The sequence below is a fragment of the Doryrhamphus excisus genome, chromosome 2 (genome assembly GCF_030265055.1).
Source record: "Doryrhamphus excisus isolate RoL2022-K1 chromosome 2, RoL_Dexc_1.0, whole genome shotgun sequence".
NCBI lineage: Eukaryota > Metazoa > Chordata > Actinopteri > Syngnathiformes > Syngnathidae > Doryrhamphus > Doryrhamphus excisus.
In genome coordinates this window covers 10,524,560-10,550,703 of record NC_080467.1, presented here as the reverse complement: position 1 = coordinate 10,550,703, position 26,144 = coordinate 10,524,560, and the positions used below count along the sequence as shown (strand labels likewise).

Below are 26,144 nucleotides of genomic sequence, written 5' to 3'. Positions count from 1 at the left end.
AGCTGGACCTAATGAAAACGTGACTTCTGACAGTTGTAGAAAAGCGGTTGCTGCCATTGTAGTGATAATTGCGCTAATTAATTCTCTGGTGAAATGCGTTTCTGGCCTACAAAAAACTACAATGTTTATAGTTTTACCTGATACGAACTCTGTATAGCTATTAAAACACAGCTTGTGAAGACAACAAAGAATCGACTGGAGGTCACAGGGATATTGATAGAGAATGTGGCATCATTAGGCATTTAAAAGATGTTTTGGGTAAGATGACGTTTCCGAGCTGTGCTGTCAGCGTTATTACCATGCAAGTTCCATGAGACGTTCACTGTCGTCCGTAGGAAATATCAAGGGCTGTGCTGCAGTACAGCAGACGGAGCTGCTGTCTAAAAAGGCATTACAGCTTTCTGCCAGGTAAGATTAATTCCCAAATTGGTAATTCTTTACATTAAAAACTTACTAACAAATATATATATTTTTTACATAGATGACGTCAAGTCACTGCGGTCTGTGGTCAACCCTGATGTGTCCAAGTAAGATGTTTAGTTAAAAAGTTAATTCTAATGTTAAGGTTTAGGATTCACGTAAACCTGCAAACTACGTACACAGGATCCGCAACATTGGCATCATGGCCCACATTGACGCGGGCAAGACCACCACCACAGAGAGGATGCTGTATTACTCCGGCTATACCAGAGCACTGGGAGGTGAGAGTGGGACACTGTCAAGTCATGTCCAGTCATCAATGTCCTTTTCACACGTCTTATTGTCCCTCCAGACGTGGACGATGGAGACACAGTGACCGACTTCATGGCTCAAGAACGCGAGCGTGGAATCACCATCCAGTCTGCGGCGGTTACGTTTGACTGGAAAGGCCACAGAATCAACCTGATAGACACCCCAGGTACCAACTGTCAAGATTTGACATTTGACATTTGACAAAGATGTTGAAATCTGACTTTGATGGCAGGTCACATGGACTTCACTCTGGAGGTAGAGCGGGCTCTTCGTGTTCTTGATGGGGCTGTGGCAGTGTTTGATGCATCTGCAGGTGTTGAGGTTCGAACTAATATTTCTTGAAAAAAACAAAGTGAAGTTGATGAATAATCTGCTCTCTTGGATCCTTCAGGCCCAGACTTTGACTGTGTGGAGGCAAGCAGAGAAGCATCATGTTCCGTGTGTGTGTTTCCTCAATAAGATGGACAAACCTGCAGCCAAGTAAAGGAATATTTTACTCTTTCATTGAAATTAATCCACATGAAACTGAATTTGTCTTTCTTTTAGCCTGAGCTTTTCCATGGAGAGCATCAGACAGAAACTGAAAGCCAATCCAGTCCTCCTTCAGGTAAAACCAAATCAAGAAATGTATTCCAATTCCCATCAGCGTACAGGACCAAACAATACTTCGATATCTATTGTAGATTCCAATTGGCAGAGGCAAGAATTTTTCCGGTGTGGTTGACTTGTTGACCAATCAGAGGCTGACGTGGAAGATGAACGAGCGGGAAGATGACGGACGCGTTTTTGTCGCCAAGCCTCTCAGTGACGTGAAGGAACCGGAGCTCGTGGAGGAAGTCCGCCAGGCCAGGACAGCTTTAATTGAGCAGGCAGGTACATCTTTAACATTTTACACTACAATTGTCCCTCAATTAATTGGTTCCAGACCCAAACCTGATCAAACAATTTCCACCATATAGGATTCGATGTAGATGTATTTTTTCCATTTATATATATTTCATATTAGAGCATAGAAAGCCTGTTTGACTTTCTAAATATGGTTTTCAACATTATTAGAGCCCTGTAGACATAAAATACCTGTATAGTCCCCACTACACTCCTATTATTTACACCGGCTTGCACAACTAGCTAACCAGTTAGCCTCAATTTATTTCTACTAAACTTAAGGGTTTCAAAAGGAGTTGGGAAGACAAGGTAGAGAGCCACAAACTTACCACTTCCATACATAACGAGAGGATGGCCTTTTTTTCCTCTCTGCATCCATGGCTGGCTACATGGAATGCACCGTAGCGTAATGTAATAAGGGTGATGGCCAAGACCAGAATATACCACCAAACAGCCATCATGAACATGGCAGCGATAATCGAACCACGTTATGGCGAGGGATGATCGCGTTTGCTGACACTTTCATTTAAAGTTGTCATTCTTAGGTCGCAGATCTGGATGATGATTTTGCAGAGCTGCTGCTGACGGACTTCGGTGACAACTTTGATGCGGTTCCTTCAATAAAAGTGAGTTGTTGTATGGCCGACAGCCATGTTGTGTTACTGAAAATACAAAGTAAACAAGGCTGTCGAATACACATCCACAGCTCCAAGAGGCACTGCGGCGGATCACTTTGGCCCGTAAAGGAGTCCCGGTGTTCTGTGGCAGCTCTTTGCGCAACAAAGGGGTTCAGCCCCTCCTGGACGCCATCGCTGCCTTCCTGCCCGCCCCCGACGAGAGGCCCCACGACCTTGTGTGAGTGAAATATCCCTCCTCACTACAGTGGCTCACTCCTGCTTCTTGGGGCTCAAATTGAACAAGCGCCATCCTTTTTATTCTTCACGCAGGCGCTGGTACAAGGACGACTTGTGCGCTCTGGCCTTCAAGGTTCTCCACGACAAGCAGCGCGGCCCTCTGGTCTTCCTGCGCATCTACTCGGGCACGCTGAAAGCACAAACGGCGCTCCACAACATCAACAGGAACAGCACGTACGTCACTGCGGAGCGCCTTTAAAATGCCAAGACGTCAACGTGCCTGAATCCAGTACTTCCTTTCCAGCGAGAGGATGAGCAGACTTCTGGTGCCCTTTGCTGACCAACACGTAGAGATCACCTCCATGACGGCAGGAAACATTGCCCTGACTGTTGGGCTGAAGCAGGTGAGCATCACCCCCCCCCCCCACCCCCATTTTTGTTCTCTCTCCAATGTTTCTTCTCTTTGAAAGACCGTAACAGGAGACACCATCGTCTCATCGAAAGCATCTGCTGCAGCCGCCGCCCGTCGGGCGCATAATGAGGGCAAAACAAGCAAGGGGCGTGGCCAACAAACCAGTGTGGTCCTTTCAGGGGTGGAAGTCCCCGATCCGGTCTTCTTCTGCACCATTGAACCGCCCACCATGGCCAAACAGGCCGGTCAGTCTTTGAGGGAAGGTTCTCCAGCGTCATTCCTCACTAGTCATTGAATCCTTCCTTTCCAGATCTTGAGAATGCACTGAACAACCTCCAGAGAGAAGACCCCAGTCTCAAAGTCAGACTCGACCCGGATTCTGGACAGGTAGACCACATGACTGGATCGGCCATCTCTTCCAGACCGTCTGTCGACTTCCTAAAATTTTGTCTGCAGACTATCTTGTGCGGAATGGGAGAGCTGCACATCGAGATAATCCACGATCGCATCAGACGGGAGTACGGCATCGAGACTCACCTGGGCCCTCTCCAGGTCGCATACAGGGAGACGATTCTCCATGAAGCTTCTGCTTCAGGTACAACCAACGCCTCCTCGAATTGTGTGTGCATTCCCTTAACCGCCCTTGGCTCGTGACGTAGACACACTGGACCGCACCATCGGGGAGAGGAGACACGTGGTGACGGTGGAGCTGCTCGTCCAACCAGGTGAATATTCTTCTCAAGTGGCGTTTGCGGAGGAAGCTGCCGGGACATTGTCAGACAGCGTGAGAGAGGCGGTGGAGAACGGAGTGCACAGCTCGTATCTCCAAGGTAAACATCGTTCTCATCTTTGATGCTGGCAACCATCTCAGGAACAATTAAGAGCTTAACAACGTGTTTCAAATGAAATCCTGCACTCTTGTTTTTCCTTCTCCAGGTCCACTGCTGGGCTACCCTGTACAGGGCGTGTCCACCCTGATCCAAAGCGTCAACACAGAACCGGGAACGTCTCCAGCCATGGTCTCTGCCTGCGTGTCCCGTTGCATGCTAAAGGTTAGCATCAGACTTGACGCCATAAAAAAAAAAAAACAAAAAAAAAAACAACTCCAGCGTGTGTGCTTGATTCATCCGTCCTTCCATGCAGGCTCTGAGGCTCGCTGGAGGACAGCTGATGGAGCCTGTCATGTCCTTGGAGGTGACAGTGGAGGAGGAATATCTCGGCACCGTGTTGGGCGATCTTGCCCAGAGACGAGGGACGGTCAGGGATATCCAGAGTCGTCATGACAACAAGGTGCTGCTGGCCAGCGTGCCTTTGGCAGAAACTCGGGTGAGTGAAAGATCCAAAGCGTTAAAGTGTGAAGAGTATTTATCTAATGTGTTGTTGAAACCGCTTGTTCAAGGGCTATTCCACCATCCTGCGAACGCTGACCTCGGGGAAGGCCACCTTCTCCTTGGAACTGGACACCTACGAGGCCATGAGCACACAGGACCAGAACGTACTCCTAAAACGCACGGCTGGTTTGCTGTAACCACATAAGTACAAGAAATGTGACGTGGCTCACATGTCAGCTTTTGTATTCACAATCACTTTTACAAACATTACAAAAAGTGCATTGATCAGAGCATTTGGAGTATTAGGATGCAGTTTCACATTTGATTTCTTCATTTTCAAGCATTTCCCTCTTCCGCCTCTTCACGCCACCAGTCCTCAGATTCCCTTATACTCGTAAGGGCAGTAGCTGGAAAACAGCGGCTCAGCGGGGATGCCGCGCCTTAGATGACAAAACATCAACGGTTTACATGTGCGTCCTTCTGAAGGAGGACGCGTGCTCGGATGTTACTCACTCGACCATGCGACAACGGTGCGAGGACAGTCTGCTGTAGGCATCGTTGATGTCTGTCACGGTCTTGGCGCTCCACAGACGCTCGGCTACAGCGCTGGCGCGGGGCCTGCAGACCATCACGGTCATGGAAATGATCACGTTTGTATGAGCAGAACTATTTGTTTTCTTCATCATGGAGAATATGATCACTTTAACCGATTTTACTACTTGATCATAAATCTCCGCCTTTCTGAGGAAATATGTCCAACATCTCACCAGAGTCTGGGCGTGAGGTTGGTGGCGTCCACATACTCCCCCCACAAGCAGGCTTCTCCACCGATCACAAGCTTCTTCTGTTCATCGGTTCCTGTTTTGGAACGGAAGCACAGTCGGGATTGTGTCTTCATGATGATTATGATGCAATCAAATGTTTTTTTGCTGGAAGAGGTTCAACAGGCTTACACTTAACTTGCACGGGAGCGATCCTAAGGTTTTGTGTCCGTGTGGTGGAGTTTTGATACAATAAGAGCCGAGCCAAGTCATTCATGGCCTCTTTAAAGCTAAGCTGTGGAAGCTGTGTCTGACAAAAGAACCGCAGTGGAACCTGTCATTGAAGGCATCATGAAGACTTACAGCCACCCTCAAACAACACTCGTTTTGCCTCTTTCTTGTCCTACAATTTGCCGCATTTATTATTTATTATTATTTAGGACTTGTGCACCGTTTATGCATAAATTACGTACTTGGCACGCAATTTGCAACCAAAAAATGGTGCACATTGGCATGAAATATTATAGTATTTAGGCCTGGTGTATTGTTCCCTCATGGGTATGTGTTGCCTCCACCACTTCCCCGCATCCGTGAAGTAGTCCTGGTATTACTTGGTCCCGTGTGATGCCATGCAACAGCAGGCATCACCCCCACAGCTTCATGAATTCCTCTATTTGCAAGGGACCTACGTGTATTGGAACTCCAGAGAAGAAGCCTCTATTTTCTGCGTATACAAAATGTACAAAGAGCAGAAAGAGGGAATTGCTGACGAGAAGACCTCGCTTTGGGCATTAACAAACATTTGAAAAATATTCTTTACGCAGCCAACACAAACGCCACACCACCAGTTTACTCATGGCCACGTTACTGTGGTGACAAAGTACGTCGTAAACGAGCGTTATGTCCTAAGGGAAAGAATCAGGGTGTGTTGGACCCTAGAGGTGTCCACTGTACTTTAGCGCTCATGCAGACACCAACCCTGGAAGTCCTGGGGGTCGGCCTTGTAATGGCCCTGCCAGTCCTGGCCGTAGGCGATACGGTTCAGGTACCAGGGGGTGGAGAGTAGGGCCTGGTACCCCGATGACGTGACTTTTGCCATCTCATTCTGGTATTGCTGCTGGGTCCCTTTCCACACATGGATGAGTGTGTCTGCTTTCAGCTACACAACACACACACACACAGAAGGAAAGCAACGTTGTCATTCAAATGAGCCTTGCCTTCGCCATGTTTGCCCTTTCCTCTTGTCTTTGCGTGCACTTTTAAGCGTAAGCCTGTTGAGAAGTAAGTAAACACAACGCCTGACTGACCGTTGAAGTTGAGTGGTTCGACCATGTAGTACTTCTGCCAGTCCTGGGCGTAGCTAATGTAATCTAGGTACCAGGGGGCAGAGAGGATGGTGGTGTACCCGGCTGCCGTCACATTGTGCATTTCCTCGTCGGCCCCGCCACCCATCCACACGTGCACGACGGTGTCAGGGTTCAGCTGTAACGGTTAAGCTGCTGTGTTTAGGTTGCGCTCACTGGTGTACAAACAACAACAAACTTTGTAGAGTTTGTTGAAGAGAGTGAAACTTGGGAAAGATAGGACCGCCAGATTCAAAATAAAATAGTTGAGATTTTTGCTGAAGTTGCAAAAGACAAATTGTTAACTGCTTTGGTCTTTAAATGTTCCTTAAATGCGTTGTTTTCTGTGGATGTTTAGCACAGAATATGACGTCATGTGGAGGATGGACTGCAGCACCCCCTGCTGGTGAGGTCTGTAACTGCAGGTCACGTAACTGTGGCCAAACAACCCAACAGCAAAATGAAAACATATGAAGTAAAAATATTAAGAGAAAATAGTTGGAATCTACGTAGTCATTTTACAAGAATAATGTACTATTATGATAAAGTTGAATAAAGTTGAAATATTAAAGAAATAAAAAGTAATAACATAAAAAGAAACAAAACAACAAATAAAGTAGTCATTTTGGGGGAAATTAGCTTGCGGAAAAAGTTAAGTTACAAGCATGAAGTGAAATAAACAAATAAATAAATAATTATAGACGTAGGAAAGTTGAAATAGTTGGATGATAAAAAAAATCAGAAAGCAGATTAAAGAACAGCTGCAGTTTTACAGGAATTAAGTCAAAATATTGGGAGAAAAAGCTGTTTACGAGAAAAGGACAATTTTACAAGAACAAACTCAAATATGAGGAAAAATGTCATTTTAGTAGCATAGAGTTGAAATATTAAAGCCAGTTTATGAGAAAATTTTATGAGAAAAAAAATTAAGCTGTCACTTTGGAAAATCAGAATGTAAATCAAACTAGTGTTTAATCAAGTATCACTACGGCTAATGAATTAGCATCACCGAGAAGAAATGACGGCACTTCTAACGCCCCGTCTGGTTGTTTACCTTAACGCCATTGTCGAAGACCTCCTGCCAGATCATGTAGCCCTTCTTGGTGGAGGCCACGATGTCCAAAAGCCTAAAGCACATTAAAGAATCCATTCAAGATATCGGTCAATTGTAATCACATCTATGATCAATTACGCCAAAATACGCAAGCCACCTTTGAATATAAAAGGATTCCAGCTTCCCGTAGTCTTGACCGAAACCTTGCTGCTCCATGAACCTCTGGACGTCAGGGTTGGACTTCCTACAGGAAAAGGTGGAACATTTGTTGCCGACGAGATGTCAACGAGAGCAGGAAGAGGCGTAAGAGCCGGGTCGCACCAGCAGGTGAAGTCCACCTCGTCGCCTCCCAGGTGAACATAGGCATCGGGGAAGACGATGCTGATCTCCTGGAAGAGCCGGCTCATGAAATCGTACGTGGTGTTGAGGATGGGGTTGACCGGGCCGAAGCTGCCGGACGGTTTGGACCCGGCGAAGCAGGGCGTCAGTAGGTCCGACTGGCCTGGGAAGAGCGAGGATAGAGGCTGAGCCTGTTACTTTTTCGGAAAATCCGGAAATAAAATGAGGAAATCCGACGACACAAACCTTTGCCCCAAGACTGTGTGTGACCCGGCGTGTCAAACTCTGGGATGACCCGGATGCCTCGGAGACGAGCAAACTCGATGATCATCTTCACGTCGGCTGGTGTGTACACGTGAGTGTACGGGTGGTACGCTCCCTGAAGAATGCAATTTTAAAAAGTACAGACAGTTCCAGGTCAGGCATCTTTAAAAGGGGAGTAGTTCTACTTCATTTGACAAGAGTATTTATTTGTACACTTGTACAAATGCTAAACCACGGCCTGTACCAGACTGCTGAAAAATTCTGACAAATCCCCTTTTCATGAATTTGAACTGAGGTGGCAAACAGGAAGTAGAATTTCTACTATCGAAGAACCCGAACGCCCGATCCAAAAGACGTATTTCTACGTCTTTTGCAAAAAAAGGTGATGACAACTGCCTAATGCGGTCAAAGAGATCATGTTTGGTGCAGTTTTAAGCCGTAAAAATGGCCACAAGGTGGCAGAAGTGCATTTTATAAGAAGTCTGCATGCATTTTTCACATTTAAAAAAAGAGCATGGAGCCATGTAGCGTGTACAATGTTAGCATTGAAGGGAAATGTTAATGCTTGTACACGTGTTCCGTGACAAATCTAACTCCACTTCCTGTAATTCCATTTCCAATTCCCACTGCACATCCTGTGGGGTGGGGCCACTTTACATGAATTGCATTGAAATTCAAAATTCTTCATTGCACAAACTTAGCCCGTACATTTAATAATGTAATAACAGTTTGATGCTGGAACAGATGAATTATGCCCAGATTTGGTTGTAACCTATTGTAGCCTACACGAGAGCCTCCCTGACCTTCTGGCTGAGCTGTGGGAAAGTTCGGCTCAGGTACGGGAAGGATGGATCATCGACGATGTGCCAGTGGAAGACGTTGAACTTGTTCATTGCCATGGTTTCCTGGAATCAGGGGGATGAAAGAGCATAAGAACCGAAAAAAATGAAGTATATATATTTATGTATTTTTATGTTGTAGTACATGGGCGGCTAGGGGTTAGCGCGCAGACCTCACAGCTAGGAGACCAGGGTTCAATCCCACCCTCGGGCATCTCTGTGTGGAGTTTGCATGTTCTCCCCGTGCATGCGTGGGTTTTCTCCGGGTACTCCGGTTTCCTCCCACATTCCAAAAACATGCTAGGTTAATTGGCGACTCCAAATTGTCCATAGGTATGAATGTGAGTGTGAATGGTTGTTTGTCTATATGTGCCCTGTGATTGGCTGGCGACCAGTCTAGGGTGTACCCCGCCTTACGCCTGAAGACAGCTGGGATAGGCTCCAGCACCCCCCGCGACCCTCGTGAGGAAAAGCGGTAGAAAATGAATGAATGAATGTTGTAGTACCAGGTTGGCCAAAATGACTTTGACAGGAAGGAAGTGCCGAGAGCTGTCCAACAAGACGCCTCGATGCGCAAACCTGGGGAAGTCGCTGATGGATGTCATATTGACATTTTTCTGGAAAGACGAAAGCAACGTTGAACGTTATGCTGCATGAAGACGAGCAAAATTAGGACAAAGGTAATGAAACAAACTACTTACTGCACCAAATTCATCTTCATACACCAACTGGCTAAACGTTTCCAGGCCTGAATGAATGAGCCGGAATGACCATCAGTCATGAATAGCAGAAAAAGATCAAGTAAATGACAGATTTGATTGGGGTGTCCAAACTGTGAGAAATAAAAAGCCAGCCAAAATGGAAAAATAGAGCAAAACAGAAAGAGAAGAAGCTAAAATGTCGCTTTTTAATAATTAATAATTATAGGAAATAACCAACATGTCAGTTTCTGTTATTTTTCAATTAATCGAGCAGCTCGAATATAAAGGTTACTATACATGCAAATTTCAAAGTGGCCCCCACATCCTTATTATGTGCCCCTCAGTTGAAAAAGTTTGGACACCCCTCTATCAAATGACATGCAGTTATCATAATGGCATCTTTATCATTTGTTATTTAAAATGCTGAACGTACCATGAAGGGCTCCCCAAACCTTGGGCGCCTTAAGGACAGCAATGGGCTGATCCACAAACAGCTGATCTGCACAAACATAAACATAAACATGATTTTACTTCAGTTGCTATTCCTGTAGCAAAGGTCTTAGGACACGCGGAGCTTTAAAAGTCACTTTTAGATGGAGCTGCGTAACCGTAAACCACAGCTTGTGACCACTTGACAACTCTTATAGGCAGTTTTAAAACAATTATCCTACAAATATTTGACTGACAGTTTCCTGATTTGTCAGGTTTATGGCACCTATAAACCTGAAATACTAGGTCAATGGTACGTGGAAAAGATTACAAGACAACAGCCCGGTCATAACTTCACAGAATGCGGGTGAACTTACAGGACTCGTCTGCTGTCACACTGGGGTATTGCTCGCATCCAGGCTCAGGGTCTGTGATCAAAACCTGCAGTCCCATCAGCCCGGCGGGGTCAGACCACTCGTGTTTGCTGGGCCAGGTCTTCTTAAGGCCGCCAAAGATGTAGTCATAGTACCTAAAGAACCATAAAATGTCAAAGAGGATGTTTCACCTGCCTTCCTGGTGTCATATGCCATCTCTTTGTGTTACAAGGCGCCATAAAGGTCACTGTAAGGTCAACATGGACCTCATGGCAAAGAACTCTGGGGATGCTCCAAGAAAAAAGAATGCATCTCAGTTTTGCCATACAGAAAAAGCATATTATCAACTTTGCTCTTTTTTCCATTTTACTGTCGTTTTTATTTTGCAAATATTTCAACTTTCTTCATAATGTTTCTGTAATGTTACGCCTGCATTCTCACAATTAACATTTTCGCAATCAGATTTTCCAAAAATAACAAATTTAATTCATATAGAATTTTGACTTTAAAAAATATGTATTTTTCCTTTAATATGTAAAAATTACACTTTTCCTTGTTTTCTTGCAACTTATTTTTAAAAGATTAATATGTTCTCTCGCCTGGCATCGGGGAGAAGGCTCTGCAGCATCCGCTGTAGGACGACCAGGTTCAGAGACAGCTACTTCCCCCTGGCCATCAGACTGCTGAATGCCAAATAAGCCCCTCTACCTTTACTTACATTATTATTATTTATTTTAATTATTTAAATTATTTGGGCAATTTACTGTTCACACTGCTCTTTACATTATGTTGTTCATATTTTGTGTCTATTCTATCTATTTATTCTCCACATTATTATTATTATTATTATTTATTATTACTTATCTTCTTTTGTGTCTGTTATTATATGGGAGCCAGGCAACGACATTTCGTTGGCAATTTCACTACTGTGTTTTTGTGCAATGACAATAAAGGGAGTCTATCCATCTATCTATCTATTATATATATTATTTAGATGTTTTTAAAAACTTTATTCTTGTAAAAAATGTATTGATAACTTTTATATTTTGAATGTGCCACGGGCTAATATTTAAAAAAAATCTGCAAATGGCCCCTGGGTATCCATAGACATCCGTACGCTACTTAAAGATGTTTTAGGATCTAAGAATATTGCCACCACCCTAAAAGTGAACAAAAGGACGGTAGCCAAGACCATTTAACATCCTACTCCTATACGGACATGTCGAATTGCGCAAATGTAACCCCAGAATGCAACTGGTTAAACGAGACCATACCCTTGGTATCGATACTTGGATCGATCCGCTCGAGTAGAAAACGTTAGCACAGGCGCTCAAAGTAAACACATGACAAACACCGGAACCATCTTACCTCCTGTAAGCATTCTGAAGGAGACTACAACTGGGCCCTGCGGACGACAGTTTGGCATCAAATATTTGGAAAGTGTCCCTGGCCAACTTGAATGAAACTTCTGAGATTTGCACATTCTGCGGTAGCGGCCACAAGGAACCAAACTTGGAGCTCTGCTGGGCGACTTCCTCGACCCCTTCATCGATGAAGTCGCCCCGTCGCCCCCGGCAGGAGGACAAGACTCCCAGGAGGAAGACAACTTTGGTCGCAGCCGCGAACATGTTCAGTCAAAATTAACGTCCAAGTCATGTGACACAAGATACACTAAAAGCCGCGTTGTGTCCCGAGGGCGGGGCCAAACGCCACATGCGGAAGTAAATGGAAAACTCATTTAAAGGGGCAGCAGTCTATTGCGAGTTTTTAATATTGTATATTGCATTATCATTTTTTATACAATGCATAGCAAATCACCCATCTGATTTAATGTTCCAAAGGCGAAAACACATTATCGATAATGTTCATGTAAGCTATTTTGTACCCCGACAGGATGTGCTGTTATTTTGACGGCCGAAAGTATTGTTGTTGTGTGTTGCGGTCACTTGACGGTCGAGAAAGGACGACGTGCCTTGTGTCTAAATGTGCCTTCTTCAGCTCCGGCTCCTGTCCTGACACCATAGTAAACGTCAACCGTATCCTCAACATGCATACTCGGTTAAGCAAACAGGGGAGCGCCAAGTGTACAACTGACACGTGTATTACGTGCTGCATATATCTTATTGCCCACTAGATGCCACTCTTCTCATATATTACTTGCTGAATTTATCTTTTTGCCCACTAGATGTCACTCTTCTCACACATTACGTGCTGTTTATTTTTTGCCCACTAGATGCCACTCTTCTTACAAAGTTCCAACATGTGCTCATTGTGTGTTTGCAACACCTTTTGTGTTATTTTATCCCTGCCAATAAATTAAATATTACTTTATCAATATTACATCATCGCATACCACATATTACTATTAGTGTAGCTACATCTCCAGCATGAATGAATGAATCTTATTATATTGTGCAGGTGTACCAAATTCAATGGTGAAATTGGGGCTTCGGTAATCCACATTTCTGTGTGAGAATATGTTTTAGTATAAATATATGTACACAATTAAGTGATATACTGTTAAAATTCGGCTTTCTTTTGCAACACAATGATCGGCTCATCGGCTCCCACAGGAAACAGGAAGTGGTGGATTTGGAAAACATAATACACAGACCTGCAAGCAAATAATGAGGATAGTATGTGTGTGTGTGTGTGCGGTGAAACTGCCAATCATGTTTTTGCATACCAACACCCCCCCCAGCTCTCACTTCATTTGCTCCACTAGGTGACGGCTCCTCCCTCCCCCCCTCCCTACTGGAGACACACACATACACACACACCCACACCCACAACAGGGATCACAAGCACCGAGGACCGGCAGCTCAGCCAGTCAGTCAGACTGAGAAGAAGAAGCAGAAGACAAGAAGCAGAGCCTCCCAACCTCTTACCTCTTCAGCAGCTTACCCCGTCCAAGCCCGTCTTCTTCTGAGCTCCAGAACACACACGCGCGTACACACACATCCCGGGAGCTGCGGAAGATCCGCTCGGAGATTCAGCTGCTTTGCTCCAGGAGAAGCCAGGAGAGCACGGCGGCATCGTGGCTCTCCCACCACGGGCATGTCTGAGGGATTCCACAGGCGAGGTTGAACTCCTGCTTTCCCCCAAAGAGGTGAGGCTTTTTACTGCATCCCTGCAACCAATCAATAACATCATTAAATGCAATAATAACAATAATAATAAATAAAAGGTAAGCGCTGATAATCGCAGCAGGATTGAGGACAAATGATTCCTTACTGCATCAAGATGAATTACTATAACTACTGTAACCTTATCACATATTGTATATTCTCTCTCAATAAGAATCCAGTTCCTTTGAGTTACACCAAGCCTCAGTTGAAGATGTTTACGTTCTGTAGTGCATGTACAAGCAGTGGGAAGTGCATCATCTTACTTTCAAGGATGTTAGTTTTGGGAATATTCTCGACATTGACAACAATATCAAGTGCTTATCATGTCAACTGCCTCATCATAAAATACGTGCAAACACCGTCTAATGCTAAAGTTGATTCTGGATCTGATACAGATTGAAATGTGACACGGAAAATGCAACTGCACTAACCGAATCCAGTTGAATGTTATTATTTATGTTTGGGAATTGGAATGCCAAGATAGGGTGCAACGCAAAAGGAGTGTGCCTGAGCGCACCAGAGGTTGCAAATTCAATATACAGCTGCTTATAAATAACTCATAACTCCTTATAAATAACTCATAACTTGGGGTGACACGAGGCTCTCAGTTCACAAGACCAGACAATACGCCAGATTGGGTCTACGAGACCAGGCGGGACTTTACCCTTAGTTTGACAGTTACAATGGTACACATAATGTCATTGTATAGTCATATCACCTCGTACTTCGGTAAGAGGTACATTATTAAAAAAAACAAACAAAACTGTATTATGGAAAGCAGGAAGTGAACAAATGTAACAGTTACTGATTGTAAAAGTACCAGATGGAGGGGTAGGATTTAATAAGCTTTGCTTCTTCCTACTCCTTTTGGACATGTGGAACTGGGAACTGATTATGGGATGCACTCAATTGTAATCTGATGCATGTTCAAATGAAATTAAACCATTACCATTTAAAGAACAATGGAAAAAATATATGGCAAATTTCTACTACGTTACACTCTTCTGCACTCTGTGTATGCGAGCAGACCCGCCTCCCCCCACTGAAACTGATAAAGGGGCTCACTCCGTTCATGCCGTTGTTAAAACTAATGTTAGAATATCATCCCGGAATAAGTACTAACCCCTCTATTCCTCTCTACGAACACAACTGGCGGAGGCAGATGGCCGCCCCACTCCCGTCTACACAAGAGTTCCTTCCTTGTCTTAAACACGTGGTCAGGAAATGTGCTCCTTGTTATCCTTTTTGTTGTCTTATGGCGCAGCAATGTTGAACAGGCGCTATCATGCGTCTCCATAGTCTGATGGCAAGTCTATTGTATTTTTTTGGGACGCGGTGTTGCGGTTTAAACGCATTAAAAGTGGCGTGCACGACATGTGCGATGACAGCTGGCTCCAGACTGTAAATTAGATCCAGAGGAGGGTTGATGCTGATCGATGGTCGTCCTACATGTCCTCTTTTGCTTTCCTTATTGTCTCTTTCTTCCATCTGATCCCCGTGTTTACTTTGAGGGAAGGGCTGCCCCCCCCCCCACATTCCCATCCCTCTTCCTCTTCTCGAGGATTGTGGACACCTGGCAATGATTTGAAGCTAGCCAGGCCTCAGATGGAGAGCAGAGGCGTCATCCTTTCTCACTGGGACGCTCCCAGTGTTGTTTTGTGAAGTCAATCCCAAAACTTATGGCAGCTTTATGGCCTATTAGAAAGAATGATTACATTCATTGTTGTGCCAACCTCCCCACTGTTATCCTATTGTGCAAAAATTATCATAATCATTAAACAGCCATAAAACAAGCCTAAGTAAAGTCTCTTCAATGATGCAAACAACAACAGGGAAGAGTTGGATGCAACTGATAGGCGCTGATTGCTAGGATGAGCTCATGGCTCCATTAGTCATGTCTAATGAGGGCAAACTAGCTTACAGTTTGGACAGCGATGCATCCTTTTATCTTGATTCTAATTGGAGTCATTATTCCAAGAAACACTGCAGTTTCTTAGTGTGACGACTTTGATGGGCATTACTTGCCACACTAATAAAAGGCTCCCCCCCAAAAAAAGCCCAATCACTCGTGAGAACGACTGTCAGCCAAAGATTCATCTGGATTTAACGGTCGCTCAAAGAAGGAAATGACTCCATCGGCAGCCGTTTTAAGTTCACTTCAATGTCTTTGGTGCACTAATTGCGTCCGTTCTATTAAATCACAAGACTCGCTACTTACAACGTGACAACCCTCCGTGATTTAATGCATGATTTCACCAGAAACAATTTTCTAATGGAATCATTTTAACATCCAATTAGAAATTGGGAAATGGATGCTGTGCACTGTGAGATATTGTGATCTCAGCTAAAGTCGAGGCCACGGGGTGACGCCTTGTCGTCTTTGTGGTAGGCGGAATGTGATCGGGCCTGTTGAGCCGAGATCTGTTTGATATTTCATGCAAGCATGAGTAAACGCGTCGTCTTTCTTCATGGTGGCTCACATTCAGTCATACTGGTTTCAAGCTACGTTTACACTGCAGGTTGCTTTTGCCCAACTTGTCCAAAAGCATCCAAAATGCACAACGTCACACGCTTTGCTGCATATTTACACAAGTAAATATTGCTGCACTGTGTGTGTGTCTTCTCCTTGGCACGTCTGCCGCAATTTGAAGGATTTTGTTCAACGGAAGTCAATATTTTCTTAACCAAATGATACCAGTATGAGATTAAGAAGAAGGAATTTTGTCTATGGCTTTTTTTATGGCTTTTAGAAAAAAAATGCACTTAATAAAAATGACAATCACGCCCAAAAATAAGAAAAAGAAGAAAAAAATACATTCCAATGATCCCCCACAAATGAATAAAATGGAGTATCAAGTCTCTGTAAACAGAGACTTGGTTATTATTCCTTAACAGGAACACAAATGAATGAAGCTATAGAAGACATTGAGACATAACGGGACCAAATAATGCCACGGATGCGGGAAATTATCGTGACAATGTATAACAATGCACGTGACGTGGACTATCACCATGCACAAGATATAAACACTACATGACTAGGTGTAAATAAGTTACAGTTAGTTCCTGCCAATGCGCACCATTTTCGGTCATGAATCGCATGCCGAGTGCATTATGTATGCATAAACAGAACGCAAAATCTATGAAAGAGTCTGCAAATGCGACGTACTAAAAAAAACGGACATTTTGCCCCAACCAGACACCAACAAAATGTACATCAGTTTGTCTGACATTGACAAAGAACCTCTGCGGCCAGACTATGGCTCGGAAATCAGCATATGATCAGCATGTGACCGAGGTCTTAGACGCTAGCCTAAAAGACTAGCATACACAGATGTAGCATTCATGTAATGCTTAAGTCACCGTACAATGATGGTTGTTGTTCCAGGCTGCGGTTGCATGCATCGGTGGAATTACCACATGGTTCAATTCTGCGGCTCTTCTTTGCAATCCCATTGAATCCTTCCTGTGATGCACATTTTAGTAACCTTGTTAGCCAGTTGCACCTGCAAGCTAGCATCGCCTTTGTGAACTTTTACTGTACACATACTTGGAATGCCTGCAAGTGTGGAACTCACACATCCTGCATGTCAAACATTGTTTTTGAGCTTAAGTGTTGGCTGACGTACAAACATTGGTACGCTCACCTGAAATCCTGAGCAGCTCTTTCATCCATGTCTACCTCATCACGTCAGCTTTACGAGAACGTGCTGAGAGTTGTTTTAATGCTCAACATTCTTCCTCTCACGCTGCAGGAGAGACGCTGGGCATGCCAAAAAAAAAATAAAAAAAACCTTCACGCATGATTGTGTCCTCGAGAGGGAGAGAGACTAGGAGAGAGGTCCAGGGTTTTGAGGGCACTGATGCAACTGCAGGAAACTGACCTCAAGCGTAAAGACGGGGAACTTCATAACGTTGCACATTGCTAATACAAAAAAAAAAAAAAAATAGGTGATGCAGAGAAAATGAAATATCTGGAAATACACAAAGTTTTACAACCAATTTCCTCAAAGGTGATGACACTGCTGGGAGGTGGTTATGAGTTTGGAAAACACTCAAGGTTTTAGTGTGTGGAGAATGTTTTTATAGTGCTTTTACTTTGAAGAGGTCACCTCACTTTGGGTTGTCTGATGTCCCAAGGCTGCAATAGTCGATTATAGTATTTTTTACGCTAGCGCCAGCTCTATCCTCTCAGTGAAAGTATACCTTAAAGTGGAATGAGGTTCGCTCTCAATGTGCACAAATGTGCCAAAGTTATCAAGAAGCCACGAGAGTTGCGTTCCTGCGTGGAATGAGCTCCGAGCGAGGACAGACCAAGGACAGAATAAGTCCACTGGGGGACTTTTTTGGAGTCCTGCTGCTCTGCTTATTTCTCCAGCAGACACTCACTTGGCTGATAGATATTTGCTGGATAAACAAACAACAACCTCTACCCCCGCATTCGGAAGAAGGCTCTCGTTATCTGCTCAACTTCCTTGACTCACTCTCGCAGTGTTTTGCAAATAGCAATCACAGGACCTCCTTCCCAAACGCCTTGGGAGCTCTTGGGAAAGCTTGCAGCACTCTTGTTGCAAAATGCTCTGTTTGTGTTGTTGAGGGCGCAGTTGCTGCAATTTGCATAAATAAATTAATTCTTCTAAAAAAACCTCTTTTGTTTTTACTTTTCAGGATTCAATGAAAATGTCTGTGTGTGTCCACGAGAACCGGAAATCGCGGGCCAGCACCGGCTCCATGAACATCTACCTGTTCCACAAGTCCTCCTATGCTGACAGTGTCCTCATGCACCTCAACTCTCTGCGGCAGCAACGGCTCTTCACCGATGTGTTGCTTCACGCCGGCAGCCGCTCCTTCCCGTGCCACCGTGCCGTGCTGGCAGCTTGCAGCCGCTACTTTGAGGCCATGTTCAGCGGCGGGCTGAGGGAAAGCCAAGCCAGCGAGGTTGACTTCCATGACTCCATCCACCCAGAGGTCCTGGAGCTCCTGCTGGATTACGCGTACTCCTCACGGGTGGTCATCAATGAGGAGAATGCAGAGTCGCTCCTGGAAGCCGGGGACATGCTGGAGTTCCAGGACATCCGAGATGCCTGTGCGGAATTCCTGGAGAGGAACCTTCACCCATCCAACTGCCTTGGCATGTTGCTGCTTTCAGACGCCCATCAGTGTACCAAGCTGTCCGAGCTCTCCTGGAGCATGTGCCTCAACAACTTCCCCGCCATTTGCAAGACGGAAGACTTCCTGCAACTGCCCAAAGACATGGTGGTCCAGCTTTTATCGCACGAGGAGCTGGAGACTGAAGATGAGCGGCTCGTTTACGAGGCTGCTCTGAACTGGATCAACTACGACTTGGAGAGACGGCACTGCGACCTTCCTGAACTCCTCAGAACGGTCCGCCTGGCCCTTCTGCCCGCCATCTTTCTGATGGAGAACGTCTCGACTGAAGAACTGATCAATGCCCAGGCCAAGAGCAAGGAGCTGGTGGATGAGGCCATCCGCTGCAAGCTGAAGATCCTGCAGAACGACGGCGTGGTCAATAGTCAGTGTGCTCGACCTCGGAAAACCAGCCATGCGCTCTTTCTGCTGGGGGGGCAGACCTTCATGTGTGACAAGCTGTACCTGGTGGACCAGAAGGCCAAAGAGATCATTCCTAAAGCAGACATCCCGAGCCCGAGAAAGGAATTCAGTGCCTGTGCCATCGGTTGTAAGGTGTACATCACGGGGGGGCGGGGCTCTGAGAACGGTGTGTCCAAAGACGTGTGGGTCTACGATACGGTCCATGAAGAATGGTCCAAAGCGGCACCAATGCTCATCGCAAGATTCGGTCATGGCTCAGCCGAACTGAAGCACTGCCTGTACGTCGTCGGGGGTCACACTGCGGCGACCGGCTGCCTCCCCGCCTCGCCCTCGGTGTCCCTCAAACAAGTGGAACAGTTCGACCCGGTGGCCAACAAGTGGACCATGGTGGCGCCTCTGCGAGAGGGTGTGAGCAATGCGGCGGTGGTCAGCGTGAAACTCAAGCTCTTTGCTTTTGGTGGAACCAGCGTCACCCATGACAAGCTGCCAAAGGTGCAGTGCTACGATCCCCAGGAGAATCGATGGACTGTACCGGCATCCTGTCCACAGCCGTGGCGCTACACCGCCGCTGCCGTGCTAGGGAACCAGATCTTCGTCATGGGCGGCGATACCGAGTTCTCGGCCTGTTCTGCGTACAAGTTCAGCAGTGAGAACTACCAGTGGACTAAAGTGGGCGACGTGACGGCCAAGCGCATGAGCTGCCAGGCCGTGGCGTCCGGGAACAAACTATACGTGGTGGGGGGTTACTTTGGCACTCAGCGTTGTAAAACCTTGGACTGCTACGACCCAACTCTAGACGCTTGGAACAGCATCACCACGGTACCGTACTCTCTCATTCCCACCGCCTTCGTCAGCACCTGGAAGCATCTGCCAGCCTGAAGACCTCAACTGGACTCATTTCATGAGGTACGTCCAACATACCACCCCAGAGAAAAACCTACCTTATTGTATTCTGGTGGGATACTTGCTCTGATGGGAGCCGTTTGTGTGCAGAACACACGAGCCAAAAGGCAATCTCTCTGACCTTTGCTTGGCCTTCTATCTATTACTGGAATGCATGGGAACATCTAAAAGATGTGCAGTGGGATACATTGTGGTAATCGCTGGTGCTACGCCCAGCATTACTAGAATTCTTTACGTGTGAATTTGAGTTCAGTAATGTGGGATATCGGAGTAAAGAAATGTAAAGAATTTGTGGACCAAATAAACTAACCGTTGGTTAGAGATTACGACTTCTTCAATGATACCCAAGTGTCCAGGTTAACAGCATAGAAAACACAAAGGAATGTCAGGAGGGCGGGGGGGGGACTAGCGGGGGTTGGGGTTGACAAAGGCCTGCAAGCTTGCAGTGACTGATGTGGCTGTGGGGACGTGCCAAAGGACAGAGAGGATAATTGAAGGAGAATAGGATACTTTTATTGCTCCTGTGGGGGAACTTACTCAGAGCGGGAAAAGAAGGGGGTCTGCCAATTAAACGGTGCGGCACGCCAGCAGGCCGCAACGCCCCGGCGAGGCTAATTCACTCTCCGCCACCTCCCTTTGATGAGGTTACGCTCCTGACGCCGGGTGAGAAGAGCGAGAGGCCGCTGACGACTCTGGCTGCGTCCAAAACCATTCATCAAGGGTTAGGAGTGGAGTCTGGCAGGGCTGTGGCAGGGAGTGTGCCAACCCACGGAGACGTGGATCAGCGTTGATAGAATATTTTTCTATCCATTTCCACCACACGAAAAATGTGGGGCTTCTCTGCATCCTTTTGTTGTACCAGCCGTAGCTAAACATTTTACTGTCCAATGACTGGTCAACAGTGGGAATGTCACAAGATCTCACAAGAAAAAAAGTTAACACCCACTGAGGCCTTTGGTCAACAACGTAAATACAAATCGGAGGAGCTGAAAATTGTGTGCGTTCACAGAAAATAATCGCAAAATAAATGTTGCTTTTTAACACAGTTGAAAAGCCAACATTTCAAGAAATGCTGCATATGTTAGACAGTATGAATTGCCTGTGAGAAAATACATGTCACACATCATGGCATATTAAGAGTGCATAATTGTGATATACTATTATTATATACTGTTTTATAGTAACATTAGTGGTTTATTTGGTCCCCAAAAATGTTGTTTAGCATCAACATTTCAAAATGCATCTGCCGTATTTTCTGGCGCAGTCAAATCAATATTTGTTGGTCCAATCATAATTTTGTGAAAATGTCAGTTCAAATCTCGTCTTGCCTTTGTCGACTTCTTCAGCAACTTAGACAGTGGCGTCCTGCTACGTCATCACTGGAAACACAAGCCTAATCAGATTTACCCATGCGAACCGTGGCCAACGGAACTGAACTGTACTGCGGATTTAGCGTCCTTTGTTTTGTTGGCTCGCCTTCCTGACCTCCTTCTCAAGCCGCCACCGCACGATGATGGTAATCGGGCTGGACGTAGGAGGCGCCCGGGTAGTCGTCAGGCGCCGCAGGCCATGGGAGGCATCACCCACACATGGCTGCCAGCTCTCGACAAATCACAGAGGTGTAGGCGAGTGAGTCCTCATCTGTCATGTACATCCTCGTTGGGTAAAGCCTCTGGAAGCGGCTAATAGCAGCCACAGTGGCTAACCCCACGCAGGATTACTCCCTCTAAGTCCACTGACTCCAGCGTCTCCAAGGCAGCGGCACACTGTATCCAGTGAAGGGTATAATCCTGCCACTTATTTAAACCTCAGCTCGCCTTTTGTCCGCCTGCCTGGCTGCCACTGTTGGGGCTGACAGCCTGCTTGGAGAGACGAAAAGGAAAGGAAAAAATATGTCTTGGTGTTTACAAGAGGAACTGTAATGTCAGAATATCCCACAGTGATCTTCATGGTGCCAACATGAACCAAAATATATGACAAGCGCCAAGCCAGTACTTACTCAGGGAATCATCCACAATCATTACATGAGACATGAGCACACATCTTTCTCCTTTCTGTGCATTCTAAAGATATAAAAACAGATAAAAAAGACTACTATTACAACACCTCCGAAAACCTGTGTTTATATCCATGCTGTGAGAATGTAATAACAGGCACGTCCGTAACATGTAATACTTAAAGTATTTTGTAATATTTTCATTATTTGAAGCATTAGCGGAACTTCCTACACCGGAGCATGAATTTCACATAGCAACAATGAAAGGCATGCTTTACCTAACTTTTCCAAACTCCAAAATAAAAACACAGCACACCTCCAACATGTACCTTTACCCTCGGATGGTGAAACCTGAGGTGTTGTGAGTGGGTTGTGACGCGCTGTGGGCTACCCGGCTAGTAGCTAGCTGGTGTGGCAAGATGTCAATACAGCACAGCATAATAACGGAGGTCAATCGGCGTATGTTAGAATGTTAATGACAATAACTGTGTCGCTGTAGCATGGTTAATATGCACGTCACATTCCATATAAATGATTTTTTTCCAGAAGGCCTTAATGGAGTGTTTCCCATCATGTGCATTCTTAGCTATGTTTTTATATCTTTAGAACGCACAGATAGAAGATATGTCTCACATAAGGCTAAAAGCTGGCGGGCAAAATAAAAAAAAAACATCTGTGTAGTGCTGAAGGAAAATATAATATAATTATTGGTTGGACTTGTTTTGTTTCTCTTTAAGATACTGCCCACTCATGTATTCCTCTTCTCTTTCAGATTTTGCGTCATCTACTGCACTCTGACTGAAGAGGCACTCAAAGAGAGCGACTTCACCTCTGAGAGGGAAAAGCGCTCACGCCAAACAAAACAACCAGACTGCTGCTTGCCCGTTGTGGACTCGTGTGGGACATTTCACCCAAACACCACCACCACCACCACCACCACGCACTGTATAGCATGTATTTAGACTGAATGATGCACACATGGCACAATAGAGGCGCAAAGCTCTTCATCCGCTAATAAGCTCCTTTCTTTGACACCCTCCCACCCCCAACCTCGGTTGCCTCTCCCCGAGGCGTGTGCACGTGGAGCTGTCGCCGCATGACGAAGAGTGGCAGCTGAGGTTGATGATCTGCTAAGAGTTTTGGGTGCCCGAGTTTGAGGAAGTGAGGGGGTGTCACAACCTTGTTTTTCTGTTTGGCACCTCGCCGTGCACACAGTGGGGCGTTGCTCGACTGGACGCAAATCCTCCGTTAGTGTGCTCATGGTTTTTTTTGTTTTGTTTATCAACAGCATGTGCCCTCGTAGCGACTCAGCACAAACTGGCATGAACTTTAATATGCGCTCAGCTTGTGGTATCCTTCCTTAATTTATACGTGTTTAATCCTATTTATTTCTCCTCTGTGTGAATGTTTGAGGGAAGGGTGGGGGCGGGTGGGGGTCTGTCCTGCGTGGTCACGTGATCTCAGCAGGCCTTCATTGTGCAGTCTTAATGAGAGGAGGGGGGAGGCTCAGATTACCCGCAGTGTGCGGCTGTTAAGGCCGCGGGGGGTTGCCCCAACCCCGTGAAAAGAATTCCAACTTCAGTCCAAACCTGCCTTAAATCAGAGGCCCCCCACCGCCCCCAACCCCGGGCCCTAAAAAGTGCACCGATGCAACAATTAACCATTAAGGAGGCGAGTGTCATGTGACCAGTGGCGAGGAGTGGGCCTGACGAGGCTAAGAATGCGGCGGTCCTTGCAGCTGTCTGTGGGACAAATGGGTGTTTGGGGCAGGGGGCGGGGGGGTGGCCATGTGGGGTGTTTAGATCACAAGTTGGAGCTCCCAGTCTTCCTCCCCATGATCCAGTAAACTGTGCAGCGTTAAGGGCAGACACCGTAGTGCTTTTATTCACCATAGTGTCGAACTGTTACGCTGTCCTGTGGGGAGTTTTGCTGACAAACAGGAAGTCATTTTGGGGGCCACTGGATACGAAAATGAATACAAATTAGGGATGCTCCGATTGATCAGCCAGTGATGTCCGCATTGAGCCAACAAGGGACGCACTTTGTCCTGTAAGAATCAGAAGTAGTCTTAAAACCTCAATGGCGTCAGTTGGACAGCTTGACGCAGGCAACACCAATCCATGACAGCATGATTGATCACTCCCTTATCAAACCTATTGCCCTTCCACTTGTCTCGCATCTTTGTTTACATGCTTTGCCTAGCTATCACTGGCGGCAGCTCGCTAGCTAGAGTAATCCGCGTAGCTTTCTAGTCTTGGCCCTTCAAATTTTTAATTTTTTACAAGCCATGCTGTTTAGTTTGGAGCTTGTTTTTGTCCAAGGGGAAAGGGCTACAAGTGGATATCACGTTCATGGGGTACGTACTAACTTTGTCACTGAACAAACGATGTCTTGTCCTCCAAACACAGCCTTACGATGGTGATACCACCACACGGGTCACCTAGCTCACCAAAAGGTCAAAGAGTATTTGTTTCAACTTGTAGTTTTTCATTATGACTGTTCAGACTTTGCCTTTATATAATGAGCACAAGATAGCATGTTTGAGTGGAAGTGTGGTTGCTAAATAAAGTAGTGTACAATTTAATAAATAAAACCCTTGACCCCCCTCACTCATAAAACTCTGATCGGAGCATCCCCAATCCAAATATGAAAGTTGTGGACTGATTTGACAAAAATCAAAACAAAGTAGCGCACTAACCCGGTGCAAGGGGTTCTCAGCATGCGAGCTACACGTGCAATCAAGAATCAATCAAAAAAGTTTGAAAGACCAAAAAAAAAAAAAAGTGACAATGTGTCAACTTGTTGCTATGTGAAATGTCTTAAATGTTCTTGTCTTGGTGATCCGTCGGCAAAAAGAATAACTTGGCTTGGCTTTATTTTCCCACACAAGCCAACATTTCCCGAACATGATCTCCTCCTCGTCTCCTCACATCGCCAGCAGCTCCACCAGAGCGCTACCTCCCCCGCACAAGACGGGTCTCCGTGGAAACGGACACTTATGAATGAGCCTTGCTTTTTGTATCCGGATGTCCTCCTCTGCTTTATCTGGGAACGGTGGGAGCGCCGCTTCTTTCCCCTCCCACCACCATCGCCATCACAAATCAAGACAATGTGTTGTCATTATGTCATGATGTTTCCTTTCTAATTCCATGGCATTATTTTGTATATATGTTTTTTTTCACAATGTGAAATCCATGGCTGAATAAATATGAGAGGATTTTCCTCTCGGCAGTACAAAATCTCTGCGCCATTGTGCTCGTCATTTCATATTCAGGTGAATGCGTTCACGTTCGAGATATTTAAGGTGGTCTTAAAGGCAGTCTATCATGCATGCGAGCTTGACGACGGACTGGAATCATCTCATCAGCGCACTCTGGCTTTGCTTCCTGCACAGAGCTGCCACATACTTTCCCTTTCTCTCTGCAGTCACCTTGGCAACCATTATCTGCAAAACTGTGGGGGCTGGAGGAGAACATGAAATCTTAAAAAGCACCTCTCTCTTCCCCCAGCTCCTCCTTTCTCACACTTCCCATCAGTCAATTGCATCATATATAAAAAAAAAGCGTCAGTTGATGCATTTGGCAACAAGTCCTCCAGTGCTTGTTTACATTCTTTGCTCTGACACCGGTTTGAGAAACACCAGTCTGACTGGATCCTGACCCTGGTGAGCCCATAATGGGGGGGGGGGGGGGGGGGGGGGGAGAGCTAAAGAAATAAACAATCTCTGCACTGAGATGTTGCAATGAGCCTCTCGGCCACTCCAATCTTTTCTCCAGCCGTCCGTGTGTGTGGCCTGGAAACAAAGACTGACATTAAAGTTGAAATGTGGGGGGACCTATGTGTGTGGGGGGGACCCCCCTTTGACCTCCCCACGTCATCTAACAGCCCCCACATTAATTACGACAGGAAGTTGAATTTCCTGTCCGGCAGGAAGCTCCAACTTATACCCCCCTCCCACCTCCTTCCCGCACAAGTCTCCCACAGCACCGAGGCCGTGTCTGGACCCTTCAACACATCCACGAGTCCTTTGGGTGCTCTTAGCTGGGCTGAACTGACCCTGTGGACCGGTATTTTTGCCTTCACGTTTGATTCCATGTGATATAAACAAACGTCAACTGGTCAAGTATTCACACACACACACACACACACACACACACACACACACACAGATACAATAAAACCAAAGCTTGGGTTATTTATGGGGGGGGAGGACTACTTTACAGACCAG

At 45.8% G+C, this 26,144-nt stretch overlaps 4 protein-coding genes across 15 annotated transcripts in view; 2 read left to right on the top strand and 2 right to left on the bottom strand.

Moving 5' to 3' along the window:
* The first annotated feature begins 9 nt into the window (after positions 1 to 9).
* Positions 10 to 7,060, top strand: gfm2 (GTP dependent ribosome recycling factor mitochondrial 2). The gene is made up of 20 exons (XM_058065085.1): positions 10 to 258; positions 336 to 408; positions 482 to 527; positions 604 to 701; positions 773 to 898; positions 965 to 1,053; positions 1,124 to 1,212; positions 1,279 to 1,339; positions 1,416 to 1,601; positions 2,163 to 2,243; positions 2,324 to 2,472; positions 2,565 to 2,705; positions 2,776 to 2,875; positions 2,942 to 3,128; positions 3,194 to 3,270; positions 3,340 to 3,478; positions 3,543 to 3,713; positions 3,820 to 3,935; positions 4,027 to 4,209; positions 4,283 to 7,060. The coding sequence occupies exons 1-20, from the start codon at positions 250 to 252 to the stop codon at positions 4,409 to 4,411; spliced, it is 2,250 nt and encodes a 749-aa protein (XP_057921068.1). The 5' UTR covers positions 10 to 249; the 3' UTR covers positions 4,412 to 7,060.
* hexb (hexosaminidase B (beta polypeptide)) lies at positions 3,984 to 13,352 on the bottom strand. Of its 4 annotated transcripts, XR_009126647.1 has the most exons (15): positions 11,687 to 12,982; positions 10,322 to 10,473; positions 9,949 to 10,014; positions 9,516 to 9,562; positions 9,321 to 9,431; positions 8,779 to 8,880; positions 7,958 to 8,090; positions 7,694 to 7,874; positions 7,530 to 7,616; positions 7,373 to 7,445; positions 5,954 to 6,134; positions 4,982 to 5,072; positions 4,728 to 4,832; positions 4,534 to 4,654; positions 3,984 to 4,405 (listed from the first exon to the last, which is right to left on the bottom strand). XR_009126647.1 is itself a non-coding variant. In XM_058065089.1 (14 exons), exons 2-14 carry the CDS (start codon positions 10,395 to 10,397, stop codon positions 4,591 to 4,593), a joined length of 1,317 nt encoding a protein of 438 aa, XP_057921072.1. In that variant the 5' UTR covers positions 10,398 to 10,473; positions 13,207 to 13,352; the 3' UTR covers positions 4,426 to 4,590. The 4 variants fall into 4 exon arrangements, 3 of the variants coding, with proteins under 3 accessions (XP_057921072.1, XP_057921070.1, XP_057921071.1); XM_058065089.1 differs by lacking the exons at positions 3,984 to 4,405; positions 11,687 to 12,982 and adding an exon at positions 13,207 to 13,352 and having other exon boundaries at positions 4,426 to 4,654; XM_058065087.1 differs by lacking the exon at positions 3,984 to 4,405 and having other exon boundaries at positions 4,427 to 4,654.
* enc1 (ectodermal-neural cortex 1) lies at positions 13,104 to 25,180 on the top strand. Its single transcript, XM_058065086.1, has 3 exons — positions 13,104 to 13,427; positions 18,115 to 19,923; positions 22,689 to 25,180. Exon 2 carries the CDS (start codon positions 18,121 to 18,123, stop codon positions 19,894 to 19,896), a length of 1,776 nt encoding a protein of 591 aa, XP_057921069.1. The 5' UTR covers positions 13,104 to 13,427; positions 18,115 to 18,120; the 3' UTR covers positions 19,897 to 19,923; positions 22,689 to 25,180.
* arhgef28a (Rho guanine nucleotide exchange factor (GEF) 28a) overlaps positions 13,305 to 26,144 on the bottom strand; it is a 69,346-nt gene continuing 56,506 nt past the window's right edge. For all 9 annotated transcript variants that reach the window (XM_058065074.1, XM_058065075.1, XM_058065073.1 and 6 more), the window contains one exon: positions 13,305 to 13,448. The gene's annotated coding sequence lies outside the window, so the exon portion shown is untranslated. The remainder of the gene's footprint in view (positions 13,449 to 26,144) is intronic.

Bases quoted from the DNA above. Each gene is read 5' to 3' on its own strand.
- enc1 (XM_058065086.1), top strand. From the start codon at position 18,121: ATGAAAATGTCTGTGTGTGTCCACGAGAACCGGAAATCGCGGGCCAGC.
- gfm2 (XM_058065085.1), top strand. The intron at 899-964 runs GTACCAACTGTC...CTTTGATGGCAG, and splicing joins CAACCTGATAGACACCCCAG to GTCACATGGACTTCACTCTG. The intron at 1,054-1,123 runs GTTCGAACTAAT...TGGATCCTTCAG, and splicing joins ATGCATCTGCAGGTGTTGAG to GCCCAGACTTTGACTGTGTG.
- hexb (XM_058065087.1), bottom strand. From the start codon at position 11,946: ATGTTCGCGGCTGCGACCAAAGTTGTCTTCCTCCTGGGAGTCTTGTCC. The intron at 7,875-7,957 runs GTTTGTGTCGTC...CGCTCTTCCCAG, and splicing joins CACACAGTCTTGGGGCAAAG to GCCAGTCGGACCTACTGACG. The intron at 7,446-7,529 runs GTGGCTTGCGTA...AATGTGCTTTAG, and splicing joins GAATCCTTTTATATTCAAAG to GCTTTTGGACATCGTGGCCT.